At 45.8% G+C, this 25878-nt stretch overlaps 1 protein-coding gene and 2 non-coding genes across 13 annotated transcripts; all 3 read right to left on the reverse strand.

Moving 5' to 3' along the window:
- Positions 1–7717: 7717 nt before the first annotated feature.
- Positions 7718–25602, reverse strand: PPP1R8 (protein phosphatase 1 regulatory subunit 8). Of its 11 annotated transcripts, XM_036448370.1 has the most exons (7): positions 25445–25602; positions 23587–23647; positions 19165–19318; positions 17545–17765; positions 15613–15757; positions 11419–11483; positions 7718–9138 (listed from the first exon to the last, which is right to left on the reverse strand). In XM_036448370.1, exons 1-7 carry the CDS (start codon positions 25498–25500, stop codon positions 8785–8787), a joined length of 1056 nt encoding a protein of 351 aa, XP_036304263.1. In that variant the 5' UTR covers positions 25501–25602; the 3' UTR covers positions 7718–8784. The 11 variants fall into 11 exon arrangements, with proteins under 11 accessions (XP_036304263.1, XP_036304270.1, XP_036304269.1 ...); XM_036448377.2 differs by lacking the exon at positions 19165–19318 and having other exon boundaries at positions 25445–25504; XM_036448376.1 differs by lacking the exons at positions 23587–23647; positions 25445–25602 and adding an exon at positions 18935–19058 and having other exon boundaries at positions 19165–19307.
- On the reverse strand, positions 18540–18646 carry LOC118724989. Its single transcript, XR_004989757.1, has one exon. It is a non-coding gene; the product is annotated as a U6 spliceosomal RNA (small nuclear RNA).
- On the reverse strand, positions 21319–21484 carry LOC118725156. The gene has a single exon (XR_004989896.1). It is a non-coding gene; the product is annotated as a small Cajal body-specific RNA 1 (non-coding RNA).
- Positions 25603–25878: the final 276 nt, after the last annotated feature.

Raw genomic sequence — 25878 nt, forward strand, 5'->3', positions numbered from 1 at the left:
TTGGTTGAATGGATGACCAGATGACTGGACACTTAGCATATTAGGCTTTTATTATATAGGATTTATTGTTTAAATACATTTTTATTGATTTCAGAGAGGAAGGGAGAAGGAGAGAGAGATAGAAACGTCAATGATGACAGATAGTCATTGATCAGCTGCCTCCTACTTGCTCCACACAAGGGATTGAGCTCAAAACCCAGGCACGTGTCCTGACTGGGAATCAAAATGTGACCTCCTAGTTCATAAGTTGACGTTCAACCTCTGAGCCAAGCCAGCTAGGCCGGGCGACAAGTGTTTTAGAAGCTCTGTGCCAAGAACTGGTCAAGAGGCCAATTCACACACACACACACAGGTGCACATGCACACATATGCACACACACACACACACATTTTAATCTCAGAGTAACTTTCCCATCCACTTAAACATCACACCCTCAGGAAGACTTCCCTGATCCGCACCTCCTTCGGACAGAGGATGGTCCCTTATTACACACCCTTCAATATGGACCATGGCCCTCCTCACACCATAACGCTACGTTTATTTGTGATTTCCTTTCTTTTCTTTTCTTTTTTTAAACATATTTTATTGATTTTGTACAGAGAGGAAGGGAAAGAGATAGAGAGTTAGAAACATCGATGAGAGAGAGTCATGGATCAGCTGCCTCTTGCACACCCCCTACTGGGGATATACCCACAACCAAGGTACACGCCCTTGACCGGAATCGAACCCGGGACCCTTCAGTCCCCAAGCTGACACTCTATCCATTGAGCCAAACCGGTCCCGGCATGGTTTCCTTTCTTAACTTCTCTTCCCCAGGAGGCTAGACCTGTGGTTGGCAAACTGTGGCCCATGAGCCACATGCGGCTCTTTGTCCCCTTGAGTGTGGCTCTTCCACAAAATCCCATGGCCTGGGCGAGTCTATTTTGAAGAAGTGGCGTGAGAATTTTAAGTTTAAAACTCTTGGCTCTCAAAAGAAATTTCAGTCCTTGTCCTGTTGCTATTTGGCTCTGTTGACCAATGAGTTGGCTGACCATTGGGCTAGCTGCTCCCTGAGGAACTTGTTTCCTCAGAGCCTGGCCTTTGCTGACTGACGATGGGCAGGTTCTGGGATGTGGCTCCTGCCATTCAACATGAGCGTCCAGAGGGAGCTTCTGTGCCACACCTGCCTCCCAGCAGCGACAGTGCCACCCCTCCTGGCCTCGGTCTCCCCAGCTGCAATGGAAAGGGTTCGAAGGACCAGCTCAGAGGGCCCTCCTCCGGCCCCAAGGCCCTGGCCCACAGCCCATGGACAGCACACCTGCCCTGACGTCCTCTGTCCCCTCTGCTGACCCGGGCCCACCCCTCCCCGGCTTGAGCTTTGCACAAACGTGAATTCTCACACGTGGGGAGGGATGGAAGGCCTGGGGCCTGGAACTTGGCTCACCTGGCGGTGCTTGTTTCGTTAATCTCTTGAGAGGTAGGTTATTATTATTATTTTTAATATACTTTATTGATTTTTTACAGAGAGGAAGGGAGAGAGAGTTAGAAACACCTATCAGCTGCCTCTTACACACACACACACACACACACACACCCCACTGCGGATGTGCCCGCAACCAAGGTACATGCCCTTGACCGGAATCAAACTCGGGACCCTTCAGTCCGCAAGCCGACACTCTATCCACTGAGCCAAACGGGTTTCGGCAATGCAGGTTATCTTGTTCTTTCCATGTCGCAGGCGGGAAAACGGCCTCCTGGGAAAGGCAGTGCGCCGAGCCCAGCCGCCAGGAAGAGACAGAATCAGGCAGGGGCCCAGGTTCAAACCACCCTCTGTGCTGCCCCAGCAGGAAGCCCCGGGCAAGTTCCCTTTCTCAGTGGCCTCTCCGCCTTCCTCTCTGTCCCCTACTTCCCCTACGGGCTTGGGAGTCTCGTTTGTAGAAACGTGACTTCAGCTTGGGTGTCACTGGGTGTGAGACAGCCTCTGGCCCAGGCTTCTCCTTCTCCCCAGCTGGGGAGGACGCAGCCCCCAACCCAGTGGGGAAGTTGGGGGGATGGTAGGCGAGTCAAAGAGCCGCAGGATGCATTTCAGTTCAACGGCCGGCCGTCCATGGTCTGGCCCGCTGTGGGGTGGCCGGGACCCGTGGTCAGCATCGCAGTCTGGTGGGGAAAACCCAGGGGGTGAGGGTTACTCACCCAGACGCCCCTTCTGCCTCCCGGACGCCGGGGAGGGCCGCCCAGAGAAAGTGATGAGCTAACCTCGCGTGAGCTGGACACAGGGGCGGGCAGCAGGGAGAAGGCACACAGAGGAACTGAAAGAAGTTTCAAGCGCTCCACACTGGAGGGCCCGCAGGGAGTGAGAGCTGGCCCCGCGGCCAGGGAGTGCGGCCTCTGACCCAAAGGCTTGGGGATAAGCCCCTGGTGGATGGACGGAGCGGGAAATCCATTTTTAGCAAGCTCTACTGCGGGTGTGGAGGAAGACTGGGCAGGCGCGGAGGGGCGCGGAGGAGGCCATGGCTCTGCTTAAGGAGAAGGCAGGGCAGCCCCGCCTGGGACGCTGGGCCCAGGGAGAGGCACTGAGGAGGCAGAATGGAGCCATGGAGTCTGGGTCAAGGTGCCCATCTGGGGCAGGGCTGCCTCAGCTCTGGTCAGTCTTTTTGGGGGGGGGGGGAGTTGGTTGGGACCACTGGGGCAAGGAGGAAGTGTGCCAGCCTGTGCCAGGCTTGTCCCGAGGCCTGCTGTGTCCCGCTGATGGTAACACAGAGCCTGGACTTCCTATGGTAACTGCTCCGTCAGCCCAGCTCTGAACTTTCCCAGAATAATGGGCCCAGACCCGGGGCCAGGCTGCCACCTCCGCCTCTACCTCCAGCCAGGGCTCTGCTTCCAGAACGGGTCCTGCTGCTGGCGGCTGGGTGTCCGCACAGCCTCCCCTCTGCTCTCTGAAGAAGCCCAGCGGTGAATTACAGAGAAAGGAGACCTCTGTTCCTGCAAGTGATTTGAGCCACTGGGGGGGAGGTGTAGGTGTGTGTGTGGGGGGAGAGAAGGCTAGACTCTGGTCTGTGACCTCTCAGGTAGAAGTCTTCAGACGCCCCCTCTCGGCCAGGCTTCAGTACCACCTTCCAAGCCCGGTCTCAGGCCCAACCCTGAGCCCCAGGTGTCCTGCACACAGCTGTCCACTTGGCACCTGCCCCGCTGTTCACAGCATGAAGTGCCTCAAACCCGGCCCCTCCCAGGAAGCTCTCCTCCCTCTTCCCCTCTGCAGGGAACAGCACCTCTGAACACAGCAGCCAGGCCAGGGACCCAGGGTGTGTCTCTTCCCTCTCCCCGGCCCCTGCCAGGGCCTGCGTTTCTCTCTGTTGGAGGCTGGGAGGGAAGCAGCCATGCTGACATCTGCGGGAGAAGCCCGGCCACAGGCACAGGGTGGGGTGTGCCTTGAGGGTTGGAGGGCCAACCGGACCTGGCGGGGGCGCTGCAGGAGGAGAGAGGGGAGAGGTAGGAGGGGAGAGAGGTAGGGGTGCGGGTAGGAAGTAAAACTGCTCTTACTCTGGAGAAAATGCAGGGCCTCTGGCGTATTCTGATCAGAGCACTGAATGGGACTGGCTGGGGTCATTAGAAGGCAGTTTGTTTTAAATATTGTGATTGATTTCAGAGAGGAAGGGAGAGATAAAAACGTGAATGGTGCCGGGACCGGTTTGGCTCAATGGATAGAGCGTCGGCTTGGGGACTGAGGGGTCCCGGGTTCGATTCCGGTCAAGGGCATGCACCTTGGTTGCGGGCATATCCCCAGTAGGGGGTGTGCAGGAGGCAGCTGATAGATGACTCTCTCTCATCGATGTTTCTAACTCTCTATCTCTCTCCCTTCCTCTCTACAAAATCAATAAAATATATTAAAAAAAAAAAAAAACGTGAATGGTGAGAGGATCATTGATCTGCTGCCTCCTGCACGCCCCACCCTGGGCTGGGCACAGTTTGCATGGAGTGGTGGCTGGGGTGGATGAAGAGTGGGAGGAGGAGAGGCACTGAGACAGGAGGTGCAGCAGAGAAGGAGGGGAAGCAGAGGTCACTGGTGGGGAAGTGGAGTCAGGAGGTGATTTAAATATATATATATTTAATCAATTATATATATATATATATATATATATATATATATATATATATATATATATATAAAATTGATTTTCCACAGAGAGGAAGGGAGAGGGATAGAGAGCTAGAAACATCAATGAGAGAGACATTGACCAGCTGCCGCCTGCACAGAATCGAACCTGGAACCTTTCAGTCTGCAGACCGACGTTCTATCCACTGAGCCAAACCGGTTTTGGCGGGAGATGATTTGGTTGTTTTTTTTGTTTTTAACCAGAGATAGAGACAGAAGGAGCAGGAAACAGAGGGGGAAATCAGAAAAACAAAATCCAGTCTCTTCACAGACCCGGGACACAAGGAAGGCAGCAGCCGGGTCAGGAGCTCCCTGTGCTGTTCCTGCTGGAATCCCTGCTTTACTTGCCAGCCCTGTGGCCTTGGCCCCGGGACCGTCTCTGAGCCTCAAGGTGCCCAGCTGTGAAATGGGGTACCACCTACACCCTCTCAGGGCCGTGGGGAGAAGCAGGGGATAAAGCACATAACATGCTCGCGGGTGCTGGTCCGGTCCGGGAGTGACATTCTCTTCAGTGCTCATCTCTCACCTCACCGCCACCCCAGGGTCACACCGTTACCATAGCGACTCCATAGATGGGAGCAGGGCCCCTCCTGCTGGCTGACGCTGGAACTGCACCTCGTCCCTGTTCAGAGGTGGAACTTCCCAATCGAATTCTCCCCCGCAAACGGGCAATCATTTTATTCTCCAGCAAACAGATGTCACCAAAACCAGTAGGTGAGCACTCCAGAACCTTCCCACCACCCATCGTACACTAACTGAGATGTCAATCCACCCGCCCCCTCGGTCCTGCGGCTGCTCCGGCTCGGAATGCCCTCCCCTCCTCCACTTGGAAACACAAGTCACGCCTCTGACGCTTCCTAGGACCCTCTCCCCTCCACCACCCTTACCTCCTGCAGACTGAACTACTGGAACGTTCTCTTCCATATTCCCTCAACATCTGTACTTACCTCTAGATTTGCTAGAACACCTCGCTCACCTGAGGTCAGGTATTGTCTTATTTATCAGCTGCTGGAGGCATGTTATAACGGAATCTGACCACTCATAGCCCCTACCAGAAGTCTCCCCCACCGTGGGCGAGGGATGAGTGTGTGTGTGTGTGTGTGTGTGTGTGTGTGTGTGACATATGTCTCTGGATTATCCAATATTTTTACATAAGCATATCTTTTTTTTATTTTTTATTTTTAGTAAAGATAAAGAAATCTGCCTGGCAGGCATGGCTTAGTGGTTGAGCATTGATCTATAAGCCTGGAGGTCACGAGTTCGATTCTGCCAGGGCACTTGCCCGGGTTGTGGGCTTGATCAAGCAAGTGTGGGGCGTGCGGGAGGCAGCCGACCCCTCTCATCACTGATGTTCCTATTTCTCCCTCTCCCTTCCTCTCTGAAACCAATAAAACAGTATTTTATTTTTTTTTAATTTTTTTTAAGAGAAGGGCTTCCTGGTACTTTCAAATTCCCTAGCAAAGCTTACAGGATGGGATCCGGCCTCTGCCCGACTCCCCCCTCCTCCTTGACCGCCCCTCCATTAAGCTCCAGCACAGCATCGGCAGTGGCACAGCATGGGCAGTGCACTGCCCTCACACAGGCCTCCCAGGCAGGCGTGTGCGCTCCCATTACCCGCTCCCACACGTCCAGCCCGGATTAGCTGAGAGGCGACTTCCCACTGCCACGGTGTACGCACATGCACAATGCAGGATCCAGACAGACAGGATTTTCTCTATCTCTCCGTTTCTGGTTTACAGATAATGGTTAGCGTATGTTAGGCAACCGTCACTAAACAGCAGATCCTGGCCAAGATCTCCTGGAAAACGGGCTGGTTTGTCAATGTGTCCTTCTCCAGGGGATTCGCCCCCTTGTACCACCCTGGGCAGGAGAACATGGGCTGTCCTCTCCCTCCTTCACACACGGCCCATCGCACATAGGACTTGAGGGAAACCCGTGGTCACGTCTCACCCAGGGTGGACTGTGTCCTGGGATGAGGCGAGGCCATGTCCTTCCACAGCAAGATGCTCACCGGATCATTTGTCAATCCTCGTGGTGAACAGGAGGGGCCACCTACTCAGGGTCCGTGTCCAGAGCTGCAGGAAGCGAGAGAGGAAGCTGAGCCCTCCTGCAGTGCTCATCTCTGAGGGGCACGAAAACATGATCGGAAGAAATCAGAAAAATAGTGCCCGGAAAGCCAGGCTTCTACTCCTACAAGCCTCCTTACATCACATGACCACCAAATTCAAGCACTCCTGCTTCCACTGAAGTACACTGGGCCCTTGAAGGGAAAGATGAACAGCTTTGCAGGCTGGGATAGTCTGTTGAGCCTTGAGACACAAATGCAAGTTTCACTCTGCAACTCAAAATGCTGGAACCAAATAGTACAGGGCACGATCTCTCACCAATGACTCATTTTTACTACGTAAACTAAGTCTAAATCCTTTAAGGTACCACCCAGGAACTTACCATTTGCAAACAAACTCCTAACTGCAAATGAATACGGCCCAAACCGCTGAGCAGTGTTCCACCGCGTGCCACACACATCCTTCCCCAGCTCGTCCCGCAGGCTGCGGAAACCTGTGCTCTGGATTCAGGCTAGTTCCAATCCTGACTTCACTTAGTGGGATGCTGGGGAAGTTTTTTTTTTGCCTCTGAGCCAGTTTTCTCATCTACAGAATGGGGACAAAAGCGGTATTCCTCTTAGGGCCATGTGAGTTCAGTGACAGGCTGTAAACGGCTGGCAGGCTAGGCAGGTGCTGTGTGTGTATCTAACGTCATCTTTGCTACCAGCAGGGGGAAAATGCTCTCCTGAGATGAAGACACTCGTTTTTAGAGGCTGATGATGTCAGCTTCCTGGACACTGGCGCTTCTGTGGGCCTGTTTTTTTTGTGTTTTTTTAAAATATATTTTATTGATTTTTTACCGAGAGGAAGGGAGAGAGAGCGAGTTAGAAACGTCGATGAGAAACATGGACCAGCTGCCTCCTGCACACCCTCCACTGGGGATGTGCCCGCAACCAATGTACATGCCCTTGACTGGAATCGAACCTGGGACCTTCCAGTCCGCAGACTGACGCTCTATCCACTGAGCCAAACCGGCTTCGGTTGTGGGCATTTTAACAGGCTGCTGCGGACCCAAGGTGCATCCGCATCACAAAGCCGCCTGCATGATTCTCACCACCCACCACGCACACTTCCTGACAGTGGCTCCTGTACGAAGACATCCATTCCACTCCAGCTCTGGCTGAAACCCCTTCTGAGCCTACTCAACTTCAGTGCCCGAGCTGCCACTGTAGCCAGAGGGCAGATGACCAGTTTAAACCATGCCCACTCCAGGTCATGGCCCCAAGCCCAGTCTCCTGTCACCTCTGTGGTTCTGCCTCCTGATGGCTGGCATCTCTCAACCCACATGGCTCCGTGAGGCTCCACTCTGGGGGCCAGAATCTATAGTCAGAGTTTCTGCCTTCATTAGGGGGTGTTCTCATTTGCGGAAATAAAATGGGGACAGGGCACCACCTCCCAAACCCAACAGCATACCTTTGGCAGCATTTCCTAACGTCAGTGGGAATCGGTGATGGTGACGGAATCACAACTGCGCCGGAATGCCAAAAGTTACGTTTAATTTACAATGTAATAAAGGTTACAGGTAAAAAGCTACACATAAAGCGTGAAAAGGCCTATTACACAAATGTACAAATCTCTATACAAAGCTCTTATCGATGTTTCCTACCTTCGTCTCCTATGGCCATTAGCCCAGCCTCATCGTAGAGCTCGGGTAACAAGAGCTCCCAAAGGGGGGAAGCGCCTCCAAACCAACATCTAAAATGTCTTCTCTGAGGCACCGGTTATTGAAAGTAGAATCTTTTCCTAATTGGGGTTGTTCTAACTGGTCAAATGCTTTAAAAATTGCCTTCATAACACACCTGAAAAGGAAAGCCTTGGAGAGTACAGTACTCTGGAATCAAATGAGAAACTTCAGCGAGTACAGAGTACTCAGGTTTGAAAAGAAAAACAGGTAAATTTCAAACAAAGTAATAAGTTTAAAACTATCAACCTGTGTCTATGGCGTTCACTGGTCACAGACCACGATCAATCAAAATATTCTCATTCCAGCTGAAAGGACAAAAGAGAAAAGCCAAACTACTGGACCTCAAAACCACTGGCCCAGCAAAAACATTTTTGAACTTTAGCTTCACTGAAGGATTTTAACCCTTTTTATCAGGCTCAGGTCCATGGCAGCCCTCTGCTGTGTGGAACCCACAGGGAGAGTAAATATAAATTAGGCTGTTGGACCCTAAGGCTGGTGATGCCACGGTCACCTCTCCAGTTCTAAATCCGACTCTTTGGGCCTTGAGTCTCTCCATAGAGTACATGACTTAAAAGAAAAATAACCCTGGAGAGGAGGAAGAAAGAAAAAGGAGGCCACGGAGACCTGGGAGGCTCCAGGGCACCAACTTAAAATGACGCATAGTTCTACACTGGAAGTGTCCTGAAGCAGTCTTGTCGGGATATTCCAACCCCACCCCGTTTTGGTATTAGATGTTTGGGACCCAGGAGACGTTCTGAAAGACGATACTGCACACATGGAAAAATTTCTCCCAAGTTCATCAGCTCCCGCATCACCCTTCCACCCAATCCCCGCCCACCCACCCCTTTCCACGACAAAAATATCAGATTAGTAAGGAGGGCGTCGGCTTCTTGCCCGGCCACGCTTCTTTTGCGTATTTCTTCTTCTTGGGTTCGTTTACAGCTTCGGGGATGTAGACTGTAGGGTTTGGTGTAGGATTCATGTTCACTGCTGATGGCACAACAGGAGTCAAGTCCACATCGGGGGCGAGGTTCGGGTAGGGCATGGGCAAACCGCCAATGAGTGCTGTCCCATGGATGCCATGGGGCTGGGAGCCGGCCTCGTTGTGTGTGGGTGGCAGGCCCCCGTAGAGTCCCCCACTGAAGGCAAAGTTCTGCATCCGCCTGCTTCCCAATTCCTCCAGGCCCAGGGAGCCAGGGCCTTCCATCCGCTTCTTCTGTGGTTTACAGGGAACAGAGCAGACAAGGGGTGAGGCACAGGGTGGTGCTGATCAGTCTTTTCTCTTCTAGCCCTAACATACTGGGAGGCGCCTGGACCTCCGGCTTAGTTTGTTTCCCAGACAACCTATTTCCCAGTCCTGAAATCTCAGTGACTAAAGAGATTTTATAATGGTCCTCTAATGCGATGGGTCCACATAAAGTACTTACCAACCTAAGCCACAATGAGAAAAATGAGGATAGTGTATGTTTTATAAAGTAAACCTCATCCAGTTTAAGTGACTATCCTTAGCTTGTCATATCTCTCCTCCTCTTTTTTGGTGTTGAAATGTCCTTTTAGAAAATAGGTGATAATGGGTGGTAGTAGGTATTTAAATTTGGAGGGGGTGGGGGATCAGAAATTAGTATTTATCTTCATGTTGGGCACCAATTTTCTAAACAGTAATCTCAGAGCAAAACAAATGTGTAGTGAATGAGAGAAGTTTACTGGTTGCCTGGGGCTGGGAGTGGAAGGGAACTGACAGCAGAGGGACACAGAGGACTTTTCCGGGTGATGGAAACCTTCTGTATGCTGGTTATAATGGTGATGACCCAGTGGTATACATTTGTCAAAACTCAAACTGTACACTTACCATGTGTGCATTTTACTGTATGTAAATTATATCATAATAAATCTGATTTAAAAGTAAAAATATCTTCTGGTTTTGTACTTTAATGACAACAGAACATTCCAAAAAGAGAGAAAAGAGCTCAAGGAGAAATGTGACATGAGCACTATGGAGTTGCACAGAAAAATTCCACCCTGTACTTTTTCACAAGAGACTAAAGAAAGTTCATGAAAGATTCCTCTCACTTCTCTACTCCTTTTGAATTAAACAAAGACTAACCTGGAATTTGACATACACTCTAGTCTTATATATTCTAAAGACTTTAAAAAAATAAAACTCTGTTCATTGCAAGGACATAAAAATATAATAGATTTTTGTGCACTGAAAACAAACAAAATCTCTATAGCATCTCTGAACAGCATTTTCCAATTACTTTTAAAAATATATTTTTATTGATTTTAGAGAGGAAGGGAGAGGAAGAGAGAGAGAAAATCATCAATGATGAGAGAGAATCATTGACCAGCTGTCTCCTGCATCCCCCCTACTTGGGATCAAGCCTGCAATCTGGGCATGTGCCCTCGACTGGAATTGAACCTGGGACCCTTCAGTCCGCAGGCCGACCCTCTATCCACTAAGCCAAACCAGCTAGGGCCCAATTACTTTTTTTTTTTAAATATATTTTTATTGATTTTTCACAGAGAGGAAGGGAGAGAGATAGAGAGCTAGAAATGTCGATGAGAGAGAAAACATCGACCAGCTGCCTCTTGCACACCCCCTACCAGGGATGTGCCTGCAACCGACATACATGCCCCTCACCGGAATCGAACCTGGGACCTTTCAGTCCGCAGACCGACGCTCTACTGCTGAGCCAAATCGGTTTCGGCCCAATTACTTTTTTAATACCTCTATTTACAGGGATCCCAGTACTTAAAGGACTATTTATTCCTAGCTAGTCAGGTAGTTCCTCCACATGTTTAGCAATCAGAACATCTCTGTAACTTCCATCTCTTAGTTCTCCAACATACCTGGTCTTTATAAACCTCATCAGGTTTGGGCTGGCTTTCCTATCTGTGCCACTCCCAGGCACAGCAAAAGGCAGCAGTGCCATGCAGAAATACAACAATGCCTCCTTCCTGCCTAATAGCTACTCTGAGTGAAAGGGAAAGGCTAAGGAAAGGTGGGCCTCTCTGCAGCTTGCAGGAGGTAAATTTATATTGCACCATAATTTACACACAGCATCAAGCTGGCTGGTCCCCTGCAGCCCTACTATGGGCTCCAGAATCCTCGAGACATAGATGGAATAAAAGTATGACCACAGGGTAAAAAAAATGGGAGAGGAACAAAGAATGTGTTTTAAAATTAAGTATACCCGCCGAAACCAGTTTGGCTCAGTGATAGAGCGTTGGTCTGCGGACTGAAGGGTCCTGGGTTCGATTCCGGTCAAGGGCATGTACCTTGGTTGCGGGCACATACCCAGTAGGGGGTGTGCAAGAGGCAGCTGGTCGATGTTTCTCTCTCATCGACGTTTCTAGCTCTCTCTCTCCCTTCCTCTCTGTAAAAAAATCAATAAAATATATTAAAAAAAGAAAATTAAGTACACCTAACCTATTTGTAAAGGAGTGGATTTTTAAACCAGACTATATGAAATGGCATTTCAAATGTGCTTCCTACCTTTACTGGGACCACTGCAGTCTGTACCATGTTCCGGAAACGTCCAACTGAGGGATCCACGTCCTCTACAGAAAGACATGAGGGAAGGATTAGTGGGGCATTCCACGGGGAGGGTTAATGGAACAGGGCTCACTATAAACAAAGCAATCATAACACATATTAAAACAATAAAATACAGCTAACACGTCAAGTGTTTCTATGTGCGGGCACTGTTTTAAATCCTCACAATAAGCCTATGAGGTGAGCACAACTACAATCAACTTTTTTAAAAAACATTTTTTAATATTTTTGTTTTTATTTCAGAGAGGAAGGGAGAGGGGGAGAGATAGAAACATCAATGATGATAGAGAATAATTGATTGGCTGCATCCTACATACTCGATGCTGGGGATCTGAGACCACAACCTGGACATCTGCCCTTGACTGGAATCGAACCGGGAACCATTCAGTCCCCAGGCCGACGCTCTATCCACTGAATCAAACCACCTAGGGCTACAGTAAACATTTAATAGCCAAGAAGACACCTCAGGCTAAGAGGAGTAAAGAGGCCTAGTCCCTTATGGAAGAGTGGAGGAGATAGGATTTAGTCCAAGTAGCCAGAACAGGACTGGACCACTATGCTGTGCTGCCTTCCCCGAGTGCTTTCTCATTCCATATACTTCCCTCTTTTGAGGGAGAAAGTAGAGTGCATAGCAGTGATCCCATGATAGTGATAAAATAATGACATGTCCAGAGGTCACACACCACCTATCTTGGTAATGCCCACTCATTAGCAAATAACAGAATTAGGATTCAGATCCAGGGCTTCCAACTTTACTTGGCCTTTTGACCTGAACTGTATAAAATCAAGACTTTTACTGCCATGGCCAGTATGCTCAGTAGTTAGAGTATCGGTCTGCCTACTGAAGGGTCATGGGTTTGATTCCCCATCAAGGGCACAGATTTGGGTTGCAGGTTCCATCCCAGGCCTGGTCATGGTGCATGCGGGAGGCTATCAATGTGTCTGAATCACATCCATGTTTCTCTCTCTCTTTCTCCTTCCCTCCCTCCCTCTACTCTCTCTAGAAATCAATGGGAAAAATATCCCCAGTGAGGAGGAGTAATTTTATACACACACTCACACACGGATTTTTACTAAAGGATCTGAAGCCCTCATCCAGGCAGAGCGGAAGAGCAGCTCCCTCCTCACAGCTTATTATACCTTACAAATTTCTAGCTTCATTCACTCTACAGGAAGAAAGAGATAAGACCAAGTACGGGACATGTTTGCATTGAGGCCAGTAGTTTTTTAAGTCACTTGGCCAAGGTCATATAATTACTAAGAGGAGAGGTGGATTTCAAACCCAGGCCCTCTGATTTCAGAGCCCATACTCTTAACCTTTATGCTATATTCTGCCTGAATACAGCACCTTAATAAAGCTCTGGGGCAATTATTTTCCAGAAGAAAAACAAAGCAGATCAGACACTGAGTCCTGAGAAAGGCTTAATGTTTAGTCCAGTAATTCCTGTTACTGACTGTTCATCAATACAATAATAGCTTGTTTGAAGCTGCAAATTTTTAGGCCCAACCTCTGGAAACTTACTCAATAGATTCCAGGGCCCAGAAATAAGTTTCCTAGATTGATCATAAAGCTCGTGACTAAACATTTCCCTCGGGCATTCAATACTTTTAGGAGTAATCCTTTCTACTTCACACACCATCAGAAAGTAAACTTGTCACTAGAATTAATGCCTCAATCTCTTTCAGAGAAATCCTTTTTAAAAAAAATATATTTTATTGATTTCTTACAGAGAGGAAGGGAGAGAGCTAGAGAGCTAGAAACATCGATGAGAGAGAAACATCGACCAGCTGCCTCTTGCACACCCCCTATCGGGGGATGTGCCCGCAACCGATGTACATGCCCTTGACTGGAATCAAACCTGGGACCTTTCAGTCTGCAGACCGACGCTCTACCACTGAGCCAAACCGGTTTCGGCCAGAGAAATCCTTTTAATTCTTCTAAATATAAGGATTCATTGTTGCTTTAAAATATATATTTTATTGATTTTTTACAGAGAGAAAGGAAGAGGGATAGAGAGTTAGAAACACTGATGAGAGAAAAACATCGATCAGCTGCCTCCTGCACACCTTCTATTGGGGATGTGCCCGCAACCAAGGTAACATGCCCTTGAATGGAATCGAAACTGGGATCTTTCAGTCTGCAGGCTGACACTGTATCCACTGAGCCAAACTGGTTAGGGCTCATTGTTGCTTTTTATGCTGAGCCAAATACTTGCTACTCACTAGCTCTGGTTTTGCCCACTGTTCCTTTTTTAAGGTTAGTCCTGCAAATATCCGACCACAGGGGGCATGCCTCCTCTGTCTCCCTTGTGCATGGTTCCCTACATTCCCAGAATTGAGGGCAGTTTTCCGTATATAAGAGTCTCCTCCTCCCTCACATATTTATTTGATGGTTAGGGCCATGCTTGTATTTAGTAACATATGGACGAGTTAGGCTCAGAACACAGACCAATGGAGTCACTGTCCCCAATTCTTCTATTAATCCAATCTTACACTGCACCTGATTAGTTTTCACATACTTCTAATGACCTCTCTCTCTCTCTCTCTCCTCTCTCTCCTCCCTCTCTCTCTCTCTCTCTCATCCTTACCCAAGGATATTTTTCCATTGGTTTTTAGAGAAAGTGGAAGAGAGAGGGAAACGGAAATATTGATGTGAGGGAAGCACATCAATTGGTTGTCTCCTGCATGAGCTCCAACCAGGGCCCGGGCCGGAGAGAAGCCTGCAGCCAAGGTATGTGCCCTTGACCTTAATCGAACCCGGGACCCTTGAGTCCACATAAAACTGCATTTTCAATTAACTAAAATCCCTTGATATTTTTTTTTTCCTCCCATGCTGGAGCAGACCATCTCCATTTAAATAATTGATATTTTGAACCTAAAAGCAGGACTTGAAAGTGATTCTCATTGCATTTTACTTTGGAAATTAAAAGCAACTTGTTAGTCTGAGATCCTTGTTTCTTCTATCCATTGAGATTTATTTTCAAGCAAGTTCTCTTTCTTTTTAAAAAAAAAAATATATTTTATTGATATTTTACAGAGAGGAAGAGAGAGATAGAGAGTTAGAAACATCGATGAGAGAGAAACATCGACCAGCTGCCTCTTGCACACCCCCTACCAGGGATGTGCCCGCAACTAATGTACATGCCCTTGACCAGAATCGAACCTGGGACCTTACAGTCCACAGATCGACGCTCTACCACTGAGCCAAACCGGTTTCGGCCAAGTGTTCGTTTTAATCCCAATTCCATTTTCACTGTGTAACTGTACCTCACAGCTCTACATCATCCATCTACCAGAGTACTTAAGGTACAACATAGGTCCAATAAATAAATTTTGAACATAGGCCCAATAAATGAATGTTGTTGTTTTTTAAAAATATATTTTATTGATTTTTTTTTTTTTTTTTTTTACAGAGAGGAAGGGAGAGAGATAGAGATAGAAACATCGATGTGAGAGAAACATCGATTAGCTGCCTCTTGCACAACCCCTACTGGGGATGTGCCTGCAACCAAGGTACATGCCCTTGACCAGAATCGAACCCAGGACCTTTCAGTACGCAGGCAGACGCTCTATCCACTGAGCCAAACCGGTTTCGGCTCAATAAATAAATATTGAATGGTGGAACAAATTGGTAGTTCGTGGCCTTCCCATAATACAATGCTCTTATCTTACTGACATTTCATACAAACTCTAAATTACTTCCTTCTAGAGAGGCAAGTCTTCAATGCAGTTAGTAATTAGTAGCAGCAGAAGGTTCTCCAATGTATGAGTTACTACTCATACACAGAACCCCATAAAGACAATAACATTCTGCTTTGAGGTCAAGACAGAAAACATTTATGCTTAACTTAAACCTCAACTATGACACAGACATTCTGGATCAGCAGAGAATTACAGCCTTGCTCTGTATACTGAATTAAATGGACCCTCTTGTTAGCTATTTCTTCCACAGAGCAAATGGATAACCCCTGAGTTGTTGAGAGCACTCCACCAATGAACTGTAAAAACTATCTCTCCTTAACATAGCACCTGTTATCCTAAACCTTGGAAACATTACATCTGACCTATAGGTTGTGTACACTACTCTCTGTGACCACAGCTTTTTCATCAGAAGAAACTGGAAAGACACCTCACCTGGGTTGATGATCTCATCATCCTCACTGAAAGTCACCCGTGAATTCTTCCTCTTCCTCTTTGGTCTCTGAATATCCAGATTCCCCTCCTCAATGGTGAGGGTGGAAATCCGCTTGTTGTGGGCAGTGTTGAACTCTGTCAGGTTCTAGGCCAGGGTTCACACAGGAAAAGACAAGTCAGTACACACAACATTTGAAGCAGAATATCTTACTAAATGAAGGGCAGAAAGGCATTAGGGGCTAACCTTGACTTCCCCAGGCAGACAAGATTCTCCTCTGTATTCAGAAAGAACTCATTACTATCCCCAGATTGCTAATATTTATAAATCACCTTTGACAGAATGTGCCCCCTTTGACTAGTGGGGCAGTGATATGCAAAAGGAGGTGAGTGCCTTGAGCTGAGAACAGGTCATCTGTACAAATATCTTTGAGTTGAGGTTTTGTTGTGTTTTTTTTTATTGACTTCAAAGAGGAAGGGAAAGGGAGAGAGAGAGAGAACATGATGAGAGAGAATCATCGCTTGGCTGCCTCCAGCATGCTCCACACTAGGGATCAAGCCTGCAACCTAGGCATGTGCCCTGACCAGGAATGGATGTGATCTCCTGGATCATAGGTTGATGCTCAACTACTGAGCAACACTGGCCAGATGAGATTTGCTTGTTTTTAAGAAAGGTTATCATGTCTTTATGCCAAGAATTAAAAGAATGTATCTGGAAGGAACTCCAATAATTCTTTTAAAGTAATAAAAGTGATGAGAAAGGATGATTGGCAGCTTTCTTCCCAGCAACTCTCTTTGAGAACTCACAAGGACATTGTCAGTGCACTTCACACTTGGCATTAATATTTTGTCACTCCCCATTCCTGGGTACGGTCCCATTTCTATTCATAACCATCCATCCATCTCAATGATTAACTTGGCCTCAGCACTGCTGCCTGCCTCTTCCCAATCCTCTGGACTTATTCCAATCTGCAATGCAGTTTAAGATATTCAAAATATCTTGAGAATAAAGACCCAGAGAGGACCTCACATACAAATTTAAAATAAAGGAAAGCAAGGAAGAAGTCTGGAGGAGAAATGGGTAAGAGTGACCACCATCAAGGCCTCTGGCTATGAGGCTACCTTTTTAGAACAAAATAACTTCTACATTTTAAGATTTCCCTGGTGCTGGCTGGGACACTGCCTTAGTGTAACTAGAATAGGAAGTGCACGTGGGTGGCTAAGGACATGCTTACATATGGTCTACCCAAATAGACCAGTCACACCAGTGCAGTGACTGACATGTAAAGGCTGACAGCCACATCACATATTGGGGCCAGCCTTCAGAAAAGGAAAATTTTAGCACTTAAATAAAATATCGTAAAATTCATAGTCTTCAGGGCAGCCAGGCCCATAAGAACAAAACCAGTATAGCTCTATTCAGAGGATCCCTGGGCTATTTGGACAACATCAAGAAAGCAATGTAAATGAATGAAAGCTTCAGCCTAAGTCAGTGCTGTCCAATCAAACTTTCTGAATCATGACAATGTTCTCTTTTTGTGCCATTCAACATGGAAGTCACTAGCCACATGCGACTGCTGAGTATTTGAAATGTGGTTAATAGCCACCGCATTTGATAGTGCAGCTCTAGAAAACTTTTAACTCCCAGCCTTGGCTTCTAACATCCAGTGAAGGTGCATAAGACAACCATGAGGGTGTATTGGCAAGAGACCAGTTTCCTTGTTACCCCTGGTCATACATAACCAAATCGCACAATGTAGCTCTCCACAGTGTGTCACAGTTGACCACCTCATAACTGACAAAGTGGCAAAGGCCCATCACTGGGCTCAAGAAAACCTCCTGCTAAGTCTTTGGCATTTCAAGCTACACAGACAGCTACATAATGGAAAAACTAGAGTCCCAAAAGACAAAATAATGACAGAGACGTGGAATTACATCAAGTTCGGTTTCCTCCTCTGGAAGCCCCAGTAAGCCCTTGAGTTCATCATCCTCTCCACCCATCTTCTCATCTCCTTTCACAGCCGATGGCAATGTCTGAGGCTTCTCACGTAGAGTGTATGCCCTTGTGGATGCGCCAAATGAGACTGTGGAATCGATGGGAATTTGCTGAGGCTTGTGAGGTTCCAACCGAATGTGACCCAAGAAAGTGCCGTGTGCTGGGAATAACCAAATCAAAAATGTAAGAGAAAAAAACCAACCTGAGTTGTAGGAGAGCAGCTCCTCCCAGCATTATCAGTTCTGCTTTTTAAAATAAAAATGACACTGAGTCCACTTTGCATCCCTTGTCATGGGTCACAATGAAAAGGAAAACTCCTTCACTGGGTCTTGAATCTCTTCAGTGGAATTCTTACTCATCTTCAGACCTGCTGTTAACCCAGATAACAAATACCACTGCTTGCTCTCTGCTGCCAGACAGGCTTGGCTCCATTCTGGGTCCAGCAGGAATGGCTCCAACCCAGCAATAACCATGCCACCCAAGGCAGGAGACAGGCCTCACTGTGGTCTGACCTCTCCAGCCCCAAGTCTAAGGAATACAGGCCCTCGTGGCAGTTATGCTTGGGTTTTCCCCAGAACAGGAAAGGAGGTTGGCTGAAACAGGTGCATTATCAATACCAAGGCAAGCCAAAATCTTACTGCTGAGTCCGAATATTTTTCTACATGTTATAAAATGGACAGAAAAGATGAGATAAATTTGCAAGTAAGTACTTGTGAGACAAGGCTTTCCAAACCATTATATCTGCAGACTAGGGTTGGGTATGTGTTGGAAAAGTGGGGAAGGAGCCCAGAAGCAGGATCCTTTAATTTTACACTGTATTTATATAGGGAAGAAGTGAAAAACTTCAAGGCTCCATGTAGGTAAGTCTCAACTACATTTCTGGGATTATCTTTGGCAAAGTTGAAAATCTTTTTTTTTTTTTTTTTTTTTTTTTTTTAATATGGAACGCTTCACGAATTTGCATGTCATCCTTGCGCAGGGGCCATGATAATCTTCTCTGTATCGTTCCTATTTTAATATATGTGCTGCCAAAGTGAGCACAAAGTTAAAAATCTTATTAGTTGAATATATTCACAAAATTAAAATTTATATTATTAGTTAGTCAAAGCAGAATGTAACTGGGATAAAGAACCTTTAAAAAAAAAATAAATATTGCTCAAACCAAGTATTGTTGTTGCTGTCTTGCACCACTACTTTATTATATTAATGGAGCTAACCACAGCTTCTGCCTAAATTGGACCACAATTTATCATGGTCCTGTAAACACTTAGATACCCATAATCCCTAGCTCCTGAGTGTTTTTGTTGAAGTTGTTCTCTATATATATACCTAGTGCCTCCTCCAGGACAGTCCTCCCCAAAACCCTCTTCTCTCTCCAGTCATCAATTATTCAGGAAAATAGGCGGTATCACAGGAATCGAGAAGAGTTGATTTAAAAATCAAATGTAAACTTCTTCCTTGATGAATAATAAAACACAATTTTGAAACTGAAGAACTTAAAGAGAACTTTCACATTGCCCAAAAGAAATGTAAGACAGAATGGGATGTGAGTTACTTACTGCTATTGAGATCTATTAGAAAAACTCTCTTCAGATGCTTGTGGTAGACCAAGGCAGCGTGGACCCGAGAGCAAGACTGGTGGTCAATGGTAAAGTCACACAGATCAGGGTTTCTCCCAAATAAGTAATATTTCTTCTCATCAATAATCAGTTTCTAAATAAACATTAAATTAAATGTTACTTAAATAGTCTCAACAGGGTTAAACAAAAATTCTTCTAATCAAATAAGTAGAGGATCTTGAATAGAAAAATTCCTTGCCACAGTGAAAAAAATTTACTTCCTATTATTCTTTAAGATAAAGAGCTCAGAATAACTTACTAACATATTGAGGGATAGATGACAACATCCCCAAATGTAGTGGTCAAATGTTTGGTGCTGATATGAAAAGTTTTCTTACTAATTCTATTACGTAAAAGTGACCTGCAAAAGGGGTTGTCTTCTGTCCATTGGAAATTTAAGATTCAACAGACAGTAATTTTAGGTCAAGCAAGAAATAAGAACACAAAGCATGTTTATAAAGTAATGACTGCTTTTCAGAAACATATACCAAAGGAAGACTACCAAATGATTAGGAAAGAAAGGGGTTATAAATACCTATTTATATTTGAATCATGCTATCATAGCCCCAACGTACTTTTGAAATACTGAGCTGAATTTACCTTTATAAGAAACTTACAACACTGACCTTATTTTTCTTTTAATATGGGTTAGTAAACCCTGACACAGCCTGGTTGTAAACTGAGCTGTCAAAGACAAAGGACTCTAGATAAATTTTTTCTAGCACTTTTACCAGTTTTAAAAGTCTACAATTTGACCATTTTAAAGAATAACCCTTTCAAGGTTTCATTAAGCTCTAGTTCACATTTCACACGACACTCCTCCTAAAATCCCTGAGAGAAGACAGCACAATGCTGAGCAGAGAAGCACAGTCAAGTTAGTATGCTTCCAGGCTACAAATCAAGAGGTTTATATTTCATTCCTGGCTATGTCACTGAACTCACTGAAGGTTACTATTCTCCCTTATGCTTTCATGTTCCCCTTACAAGATCAGAAATATGCCTCATGCACTGATAACAGGGTATTTATGGGTATTTATGTGCCACACACCGTGTATTTTATGCTGTCATTTCACCCTCACCATCACTCTATGTGGTGGGCACATACTATTATTCCTATTTTTATAAATGACAAAACTAAGGCATAAAGAAATTAACACATTCAAGTTCACCCAGCAAGATATTTAAAAGCTAAATTAGAAATTCAGAGAGGCAGAAATCTGTCTGACTTCAGAGTCTAAGCTCTTTTAACCATATTATATATTTTTTCCACTCTACCTGCATCAGAAAATGCACTATATGGCAAGGAACATTTTAATGAATGAACAACTATAGGGCACATCCTTAATTTTTCTTTAAACAATCACTTACCCAGTTTCTTTCAACATTAGCCTTAAGGTTCAAAATTAGTTCAAGCTAGTCTAGGTATGTGGGTCACAGCTGGGAAACGCTGTCCACAGTGACCATCTGCTACTGACAAGGCTTGTTCCAGACCCAGACTATACTGCTAGGCAGCAGCAAGACCGAACCGCCTGACAGCTCAATAAGACGGTCATCTCAGGTTTGCCTAAACTCAAATTTTAAGATTTGGGTTAAATATAAGACACTGCTTTAAAACCGAGAGTTTTTAAGTTTCAACATCTTATTCTTTAAGTAATATCTGTGCAGGTGGAATCTACTGCATTTTTCGTTCATATTTATATGCACCCAGATTATGCCCTCACAAACTTAAATTTGCTAACCAAAGGGCTCATTGGCTAACCTCAAGGAAACAGTACATAAGACCACCAGATCTTGGGTTCTAATATACCACTGACCAAATTTCTATGTTTCTAAGGTACCAGAGACATACCAGAGATCTAGGTGTTTAGAGGGCGATGGGGAGTGAAAGGTCCTCCAAATTAAATATATACATTCATTATTAAAGACATCTCAATTACAGAAACATAAAAATGTAGTGGGAAAATAGTATGTCTCAGAATTAAGGAAGTCTGTTAACTCCTAGACAATGTACTTTCTCTGTCCAAGTAAATAAAATAATGTCTTGGTCTTTCAAAGCCACAATTTCTTGACTAGCTATGGCTGATACCATTATTCAGTTGTGCCACTGAGTTATAACTCAGAGTGCGTCTTTACACACTGGGCTAAAAAGACTCACGGCTTTTGTTTTAATATTGCACTTCTTAAACCCAGCTATCACAACACATCACCAGCCTCTGTCACAAGGCTAGGACATAGATAGCTCGGCTAGTATCAAGTGCTGCCTAAAACTTTAACAATAAGCACATAAATCTGTTCCTCTCAGAAACAGCACAGTGATGTCTAAAGACTGCAACTTGACAATTGTATGGCAACTCAGCACACCTAAGAGCAATGAAAGACAGAGAACATTATCAGTTAATAGAAATCAGTATCAGAGGAATGTCTGACAACTAACAGCACTTTAAAAACATAAAGGAATATGATATAAATCATTAAGGCCTGGCCTCCTGTTTCTTCTTGTTGCAAACTGAAGATTTATTAAATTCTGATAACAAAACAGATTTCTATGTCTTCAAAGCTTCATGCTTTTTTGTGACAATATTTTATATCTGTGAAACAGTCTATAAAATAGGTTTTACAGACAATTTAGCAAAATTATTTCATTGAATAATCTTGAAGTGTTTTAACTTTTAAAATAGAACTCTACACTGATGATGTATTATGTAATTGTACACCTGAAACCTATATAATTTTATTAATCAATGTCACCCCATAAAATCAATTAAAAACAAGTAAATAAAATCTCTCCATATAAAAGCCCAATATACAAAGTGTCCCCTCGGGAGTTCGACCGACTGGCTCACTATGATGTGTGCTGACCACCAGGGGGTGGCACGGAATGAAAGGAGGCCCTGGACAGCAACCACTAGGAACTCAACTCATGCACAAATTTTGTGCACTGGGTCTCTAGTAAAAAATAAAAAGTCAGAAGAACCGCTGACAAAGGGGCTCTAAACTGATTGGGTATGGGCAAGATGAGTTAATTTAAAAATTCATCACAACTCCTGCTTTAATACTTTGAAAAATACTGGGGTATCTCTACAACATCCTGAAGTGACAGTAATATATTTACAGAACATCATTCAGGAGATGTTCACAGACAGCTTTTCAACCATGGAATGATGTTTTTACTATTCACACCAAACAAAAACAACTGCACTTGTGGGACCCTGAATTTAAATTCTATATGAGCAAGCAAACCTAAAATTGGTCTAAGACCTGGAGACTCACAGCTCCATAGTCATAGTGGATTTAATCTCCATTTCTTAGTAAATAAATGGTGCCATAAGTTAAAAATAAAATAAAATCTCACACAACTTAATACCTAGTAATCAAAATTTGTTATCTTCAAGTTCTATGTGGTGTTCATTCTAGACACTTGTAGAAAATCTGGAATTCTACTAAACTTTTCGTTTATAGAACTTATTTCAGGTAATTTTTTATGTAGTGCCTTTCCCACCAGATTTCTTTGAGGATCAGAACCACGCCTGTTTTGTCCACTGCTGTAGTCCCTATGCAGAGCACATGACTAGAACATAGTAAGCACTCAATGTTTTGAGTAAATGAATGAATTTCATCACCATTCCGTTCTCTTCCTTGAAGGGCTCAGGCCTGAATATCATAAAAGCAACTTAAAAGCTAAACTTAATCTATGCCACTCACTTTCTTCTTCAATTACTAAAGGCCCAGTGCATGAAATTCCTGCATGGGAGGGGGTGGTGGGGAAGGCCCTCAACCTGGCCCGCACCCTCTCACAATCTGGGACCGCTGGCTCCTAACTGCTTGCCTGCCTGCCTACCTGCCTGATTGCCCCTAACCACTCACCTACCTGCCTGATCATCCCTAACTGCCCCTGCCTTGGCCTACGGCTGTGGCAGCTTCATCTGGAACATTGTTCGACTGGTCAAATTAGCATATTACGCTTTTATTATTATAGATCACATATCTTGCACCTTCCACACAACTCCATGTACTCAGAGAGAGGGAATTTTCCATATTAAAGTGCTTCCAGTTTGATTAGAGCCCATAGGCCTATGATCTATTAAAATCCTTCATTTGGAAGGTGAGAGAAGTAAAACAAAAACAAAAACACAAAACACACACACACACACACACACACACACACACACAAAACAAACCTGAGTGCTATGAGAGATAAGAGGTTTGAATGTGTTATATCACCATGTGCTTTTAATAGAAAAAAATCAGGATGAACGAAAGTAGCACCGGAAAACAAAGCACAGCAGAAGGGGTGGAAAAGTGAGTCACTGGCAAAACTCCTTAATGTGATGGGGGAAAACGGAAAGACATGTATTTCTGTACCTCAATTAGTTTGTCTCCTTTGACTACATCCAGATGTAATCCAGGTGGGGGTTTACCTGCCCTAAAAAATAAGAAGGAAAAAGCATTTTCAGAATGAGTTCATAGCACCATTTACAATTATTGTCCCATTCAACACGGCAGCTCTCCTACCGGCCTATAATTAGCTCATGTTCAAGCAGAAATGTCATCTACTTCGCTGTTATTACAGCTCCTTTCTAAGTTTGACACTTGCTTCCCCAGTGATTCAACTGCTCTAAAACAGGTTTTAATGGATTTGTATTTGGAGCAGCACCAAAGAAACCTATATGTTAACACTGAACATCTACCTCGGAAAGAAAGCAGCATAGAGAGTGCAAGTACTATAGCTGGAGTAGCCTGATTCTTTGAGTTTGAATCTAAGCTTTGTGACTACTGCAAATAATATATAAAGGTTGAGTACATTGTTGGTGTTTTGTGCTGATCCAAGATTAGCCTCATCACAAAATAAACAGAGCTCTGAACTCTGAGACCAAATCAGAGGTACACAATTAGGGAGTTAGGGCAATCCAATATCATGCCTATGAAACCAGGTACCAATAAATACAAGAGATGTTTCTTACTCTTGAACAGGTCTTTCCACCTATAATGGCTTGTTTGGGGCACTTTTCTCTATATTTCTATAACCACAGCATTCAAGAGGGATACATACCAAAGCACCTAACACAGTAGTTGGTGCATACAGGACTGAAGGTAGGTGATATGTCTCTTCTAACTATAAGTTTACTATCCTGACTCAACATCTGGAATCCCTGAGCAGGAAACCAAAAGGGACATAAAATTTGTAGACTGAAGCAACTGGGTGTTACAAAATGCGAAGGAACTCAGAAAACGGGCACACATTCACTTGCTTCCTGTGTTTGCTCCTTGAAGCTTGAAAAAAAAAAAAAGAACAATCTTGCCAGAGTCCGTCTGCATATTTGCATGAAAATAATGTACTTGTCCGTCTACTTTGAAGAGCAGCAACACAGTCATCTCACAATCCTGTCCCAACTCTACGGCAGGTTGCTGAAAACAGTGCATCGGAAAAAGCCTTTTTTTTTTTTTGTCTGGGAAACAGGAAAAGCAATGTTACCCCTACTATGTGCCCGGCTAAGGCCTGGGAGCTGGCAATATAAAGGATGCATCAGACTCCTTGCCCTTGCGGACCTCCACATAGCGGGAGGCAGAGAAGAATAACATTAGTAATGCACCTGTGAGTTACTGCTGAGGTAGCTCTAACTCAAGGCAATTTATAACTATTCATCTTGCTCTCTACTCAAAGGCTAAATTATTCCAAGAATATTCCCACGAACTTGAGAAAGGATAAAAGGGGTTCCTTGCAACCACCCCAGCGCCGGTCGCTGAGAATGCAGGGGTTGGCCGGCGCCGTCCCTGCCCTCCGGGAGCTCCCTGTCCGGGGGGGAGAGTGCTGGGCCGGGGGTGCGGCACCACAGGGGACGCGGGCTCTGAGGTCGGGCTGGGTCCGGGAAGCCAGCTCGTGCGCGTTCGGGACAGAGAGCAGGGGCAGGCAGTCCGGCGCTCCACAGCGCACCCGATCCAGTCAGGAGTTGAGGCAAGTTCAGGGCCACGGCCCCGAAACGCCCAGGCAACCCGGCTGGCGGCCGGAGGGGCCGCGTAAGCGAGCGCCTCAGAGCCCCCAACTCTGGGTGCCTCAGTGCCTGGGCCTGGGCTCCCGGTTCCTCCACACGCTGCCCGGCCCGACGAACTGTTCTCCCTCAGTCAGCCCCGTCTACACCGTCCGGCTCGCTGGGGGAAACGAGCCGCCCGGCCAGCCCAGGCCGGCCCAGACCACTCCAGCCCCGGTCTCCTCGCCACTCACCAAGTAGGGCAGTCGAACAGTGGGAGGCTGGAGCCGGAATTCGTGGCTGCCGCCATCTTGCGTCTCCCCCGCCCATTTGGCGGGCCCGAGGCACGCCGGGAAACTGGAAGACTCCGCGGGGAGAAACGGCGTCCCAGTACCCTGTGCGTGCGCGCGCGCACACACGAGCACGCGCACGCACGTACGCACGCACGCACGGGGGATTTTAGTGGCGGTGGAAACAGACGTAGTTTTGAGGTGTTTGTCAGCTTCTCCGAATACTAGCCTTTTCCCCGCTGGCAGGTGTCTGAAGAAAAGGTGCTTGTAAGCGGGGTATCGGCCTTCCGTCCGTCCTCCTGCAAACGCTCTGCCGGACTCTCAAACCTGTGACTCCATCCTGGCTACACCCCCAATGGAGAGAGGAGTTAGAGCGCAGAGCTTAGAAGTCACAGTAA

Source organism: Pipistrellus kuhlii, unplaced genomic scaffold (assembly GCF_014108245.1).
Source record: "Pipistrellus kuhlii isolate mPipKuh1 unplaced genomic scaffold, mPipKuh1.p scaffold_m20_p_2, whole genome shotgun sequence".
NCBI classification, from domain to species: domain Eukaryota; kingdom Metazoa; phylum Chordata; class Mammalia; order Chiroptera; family Vespertilionidae; genus Pipistrellus; species Pipistrellus kuhlii.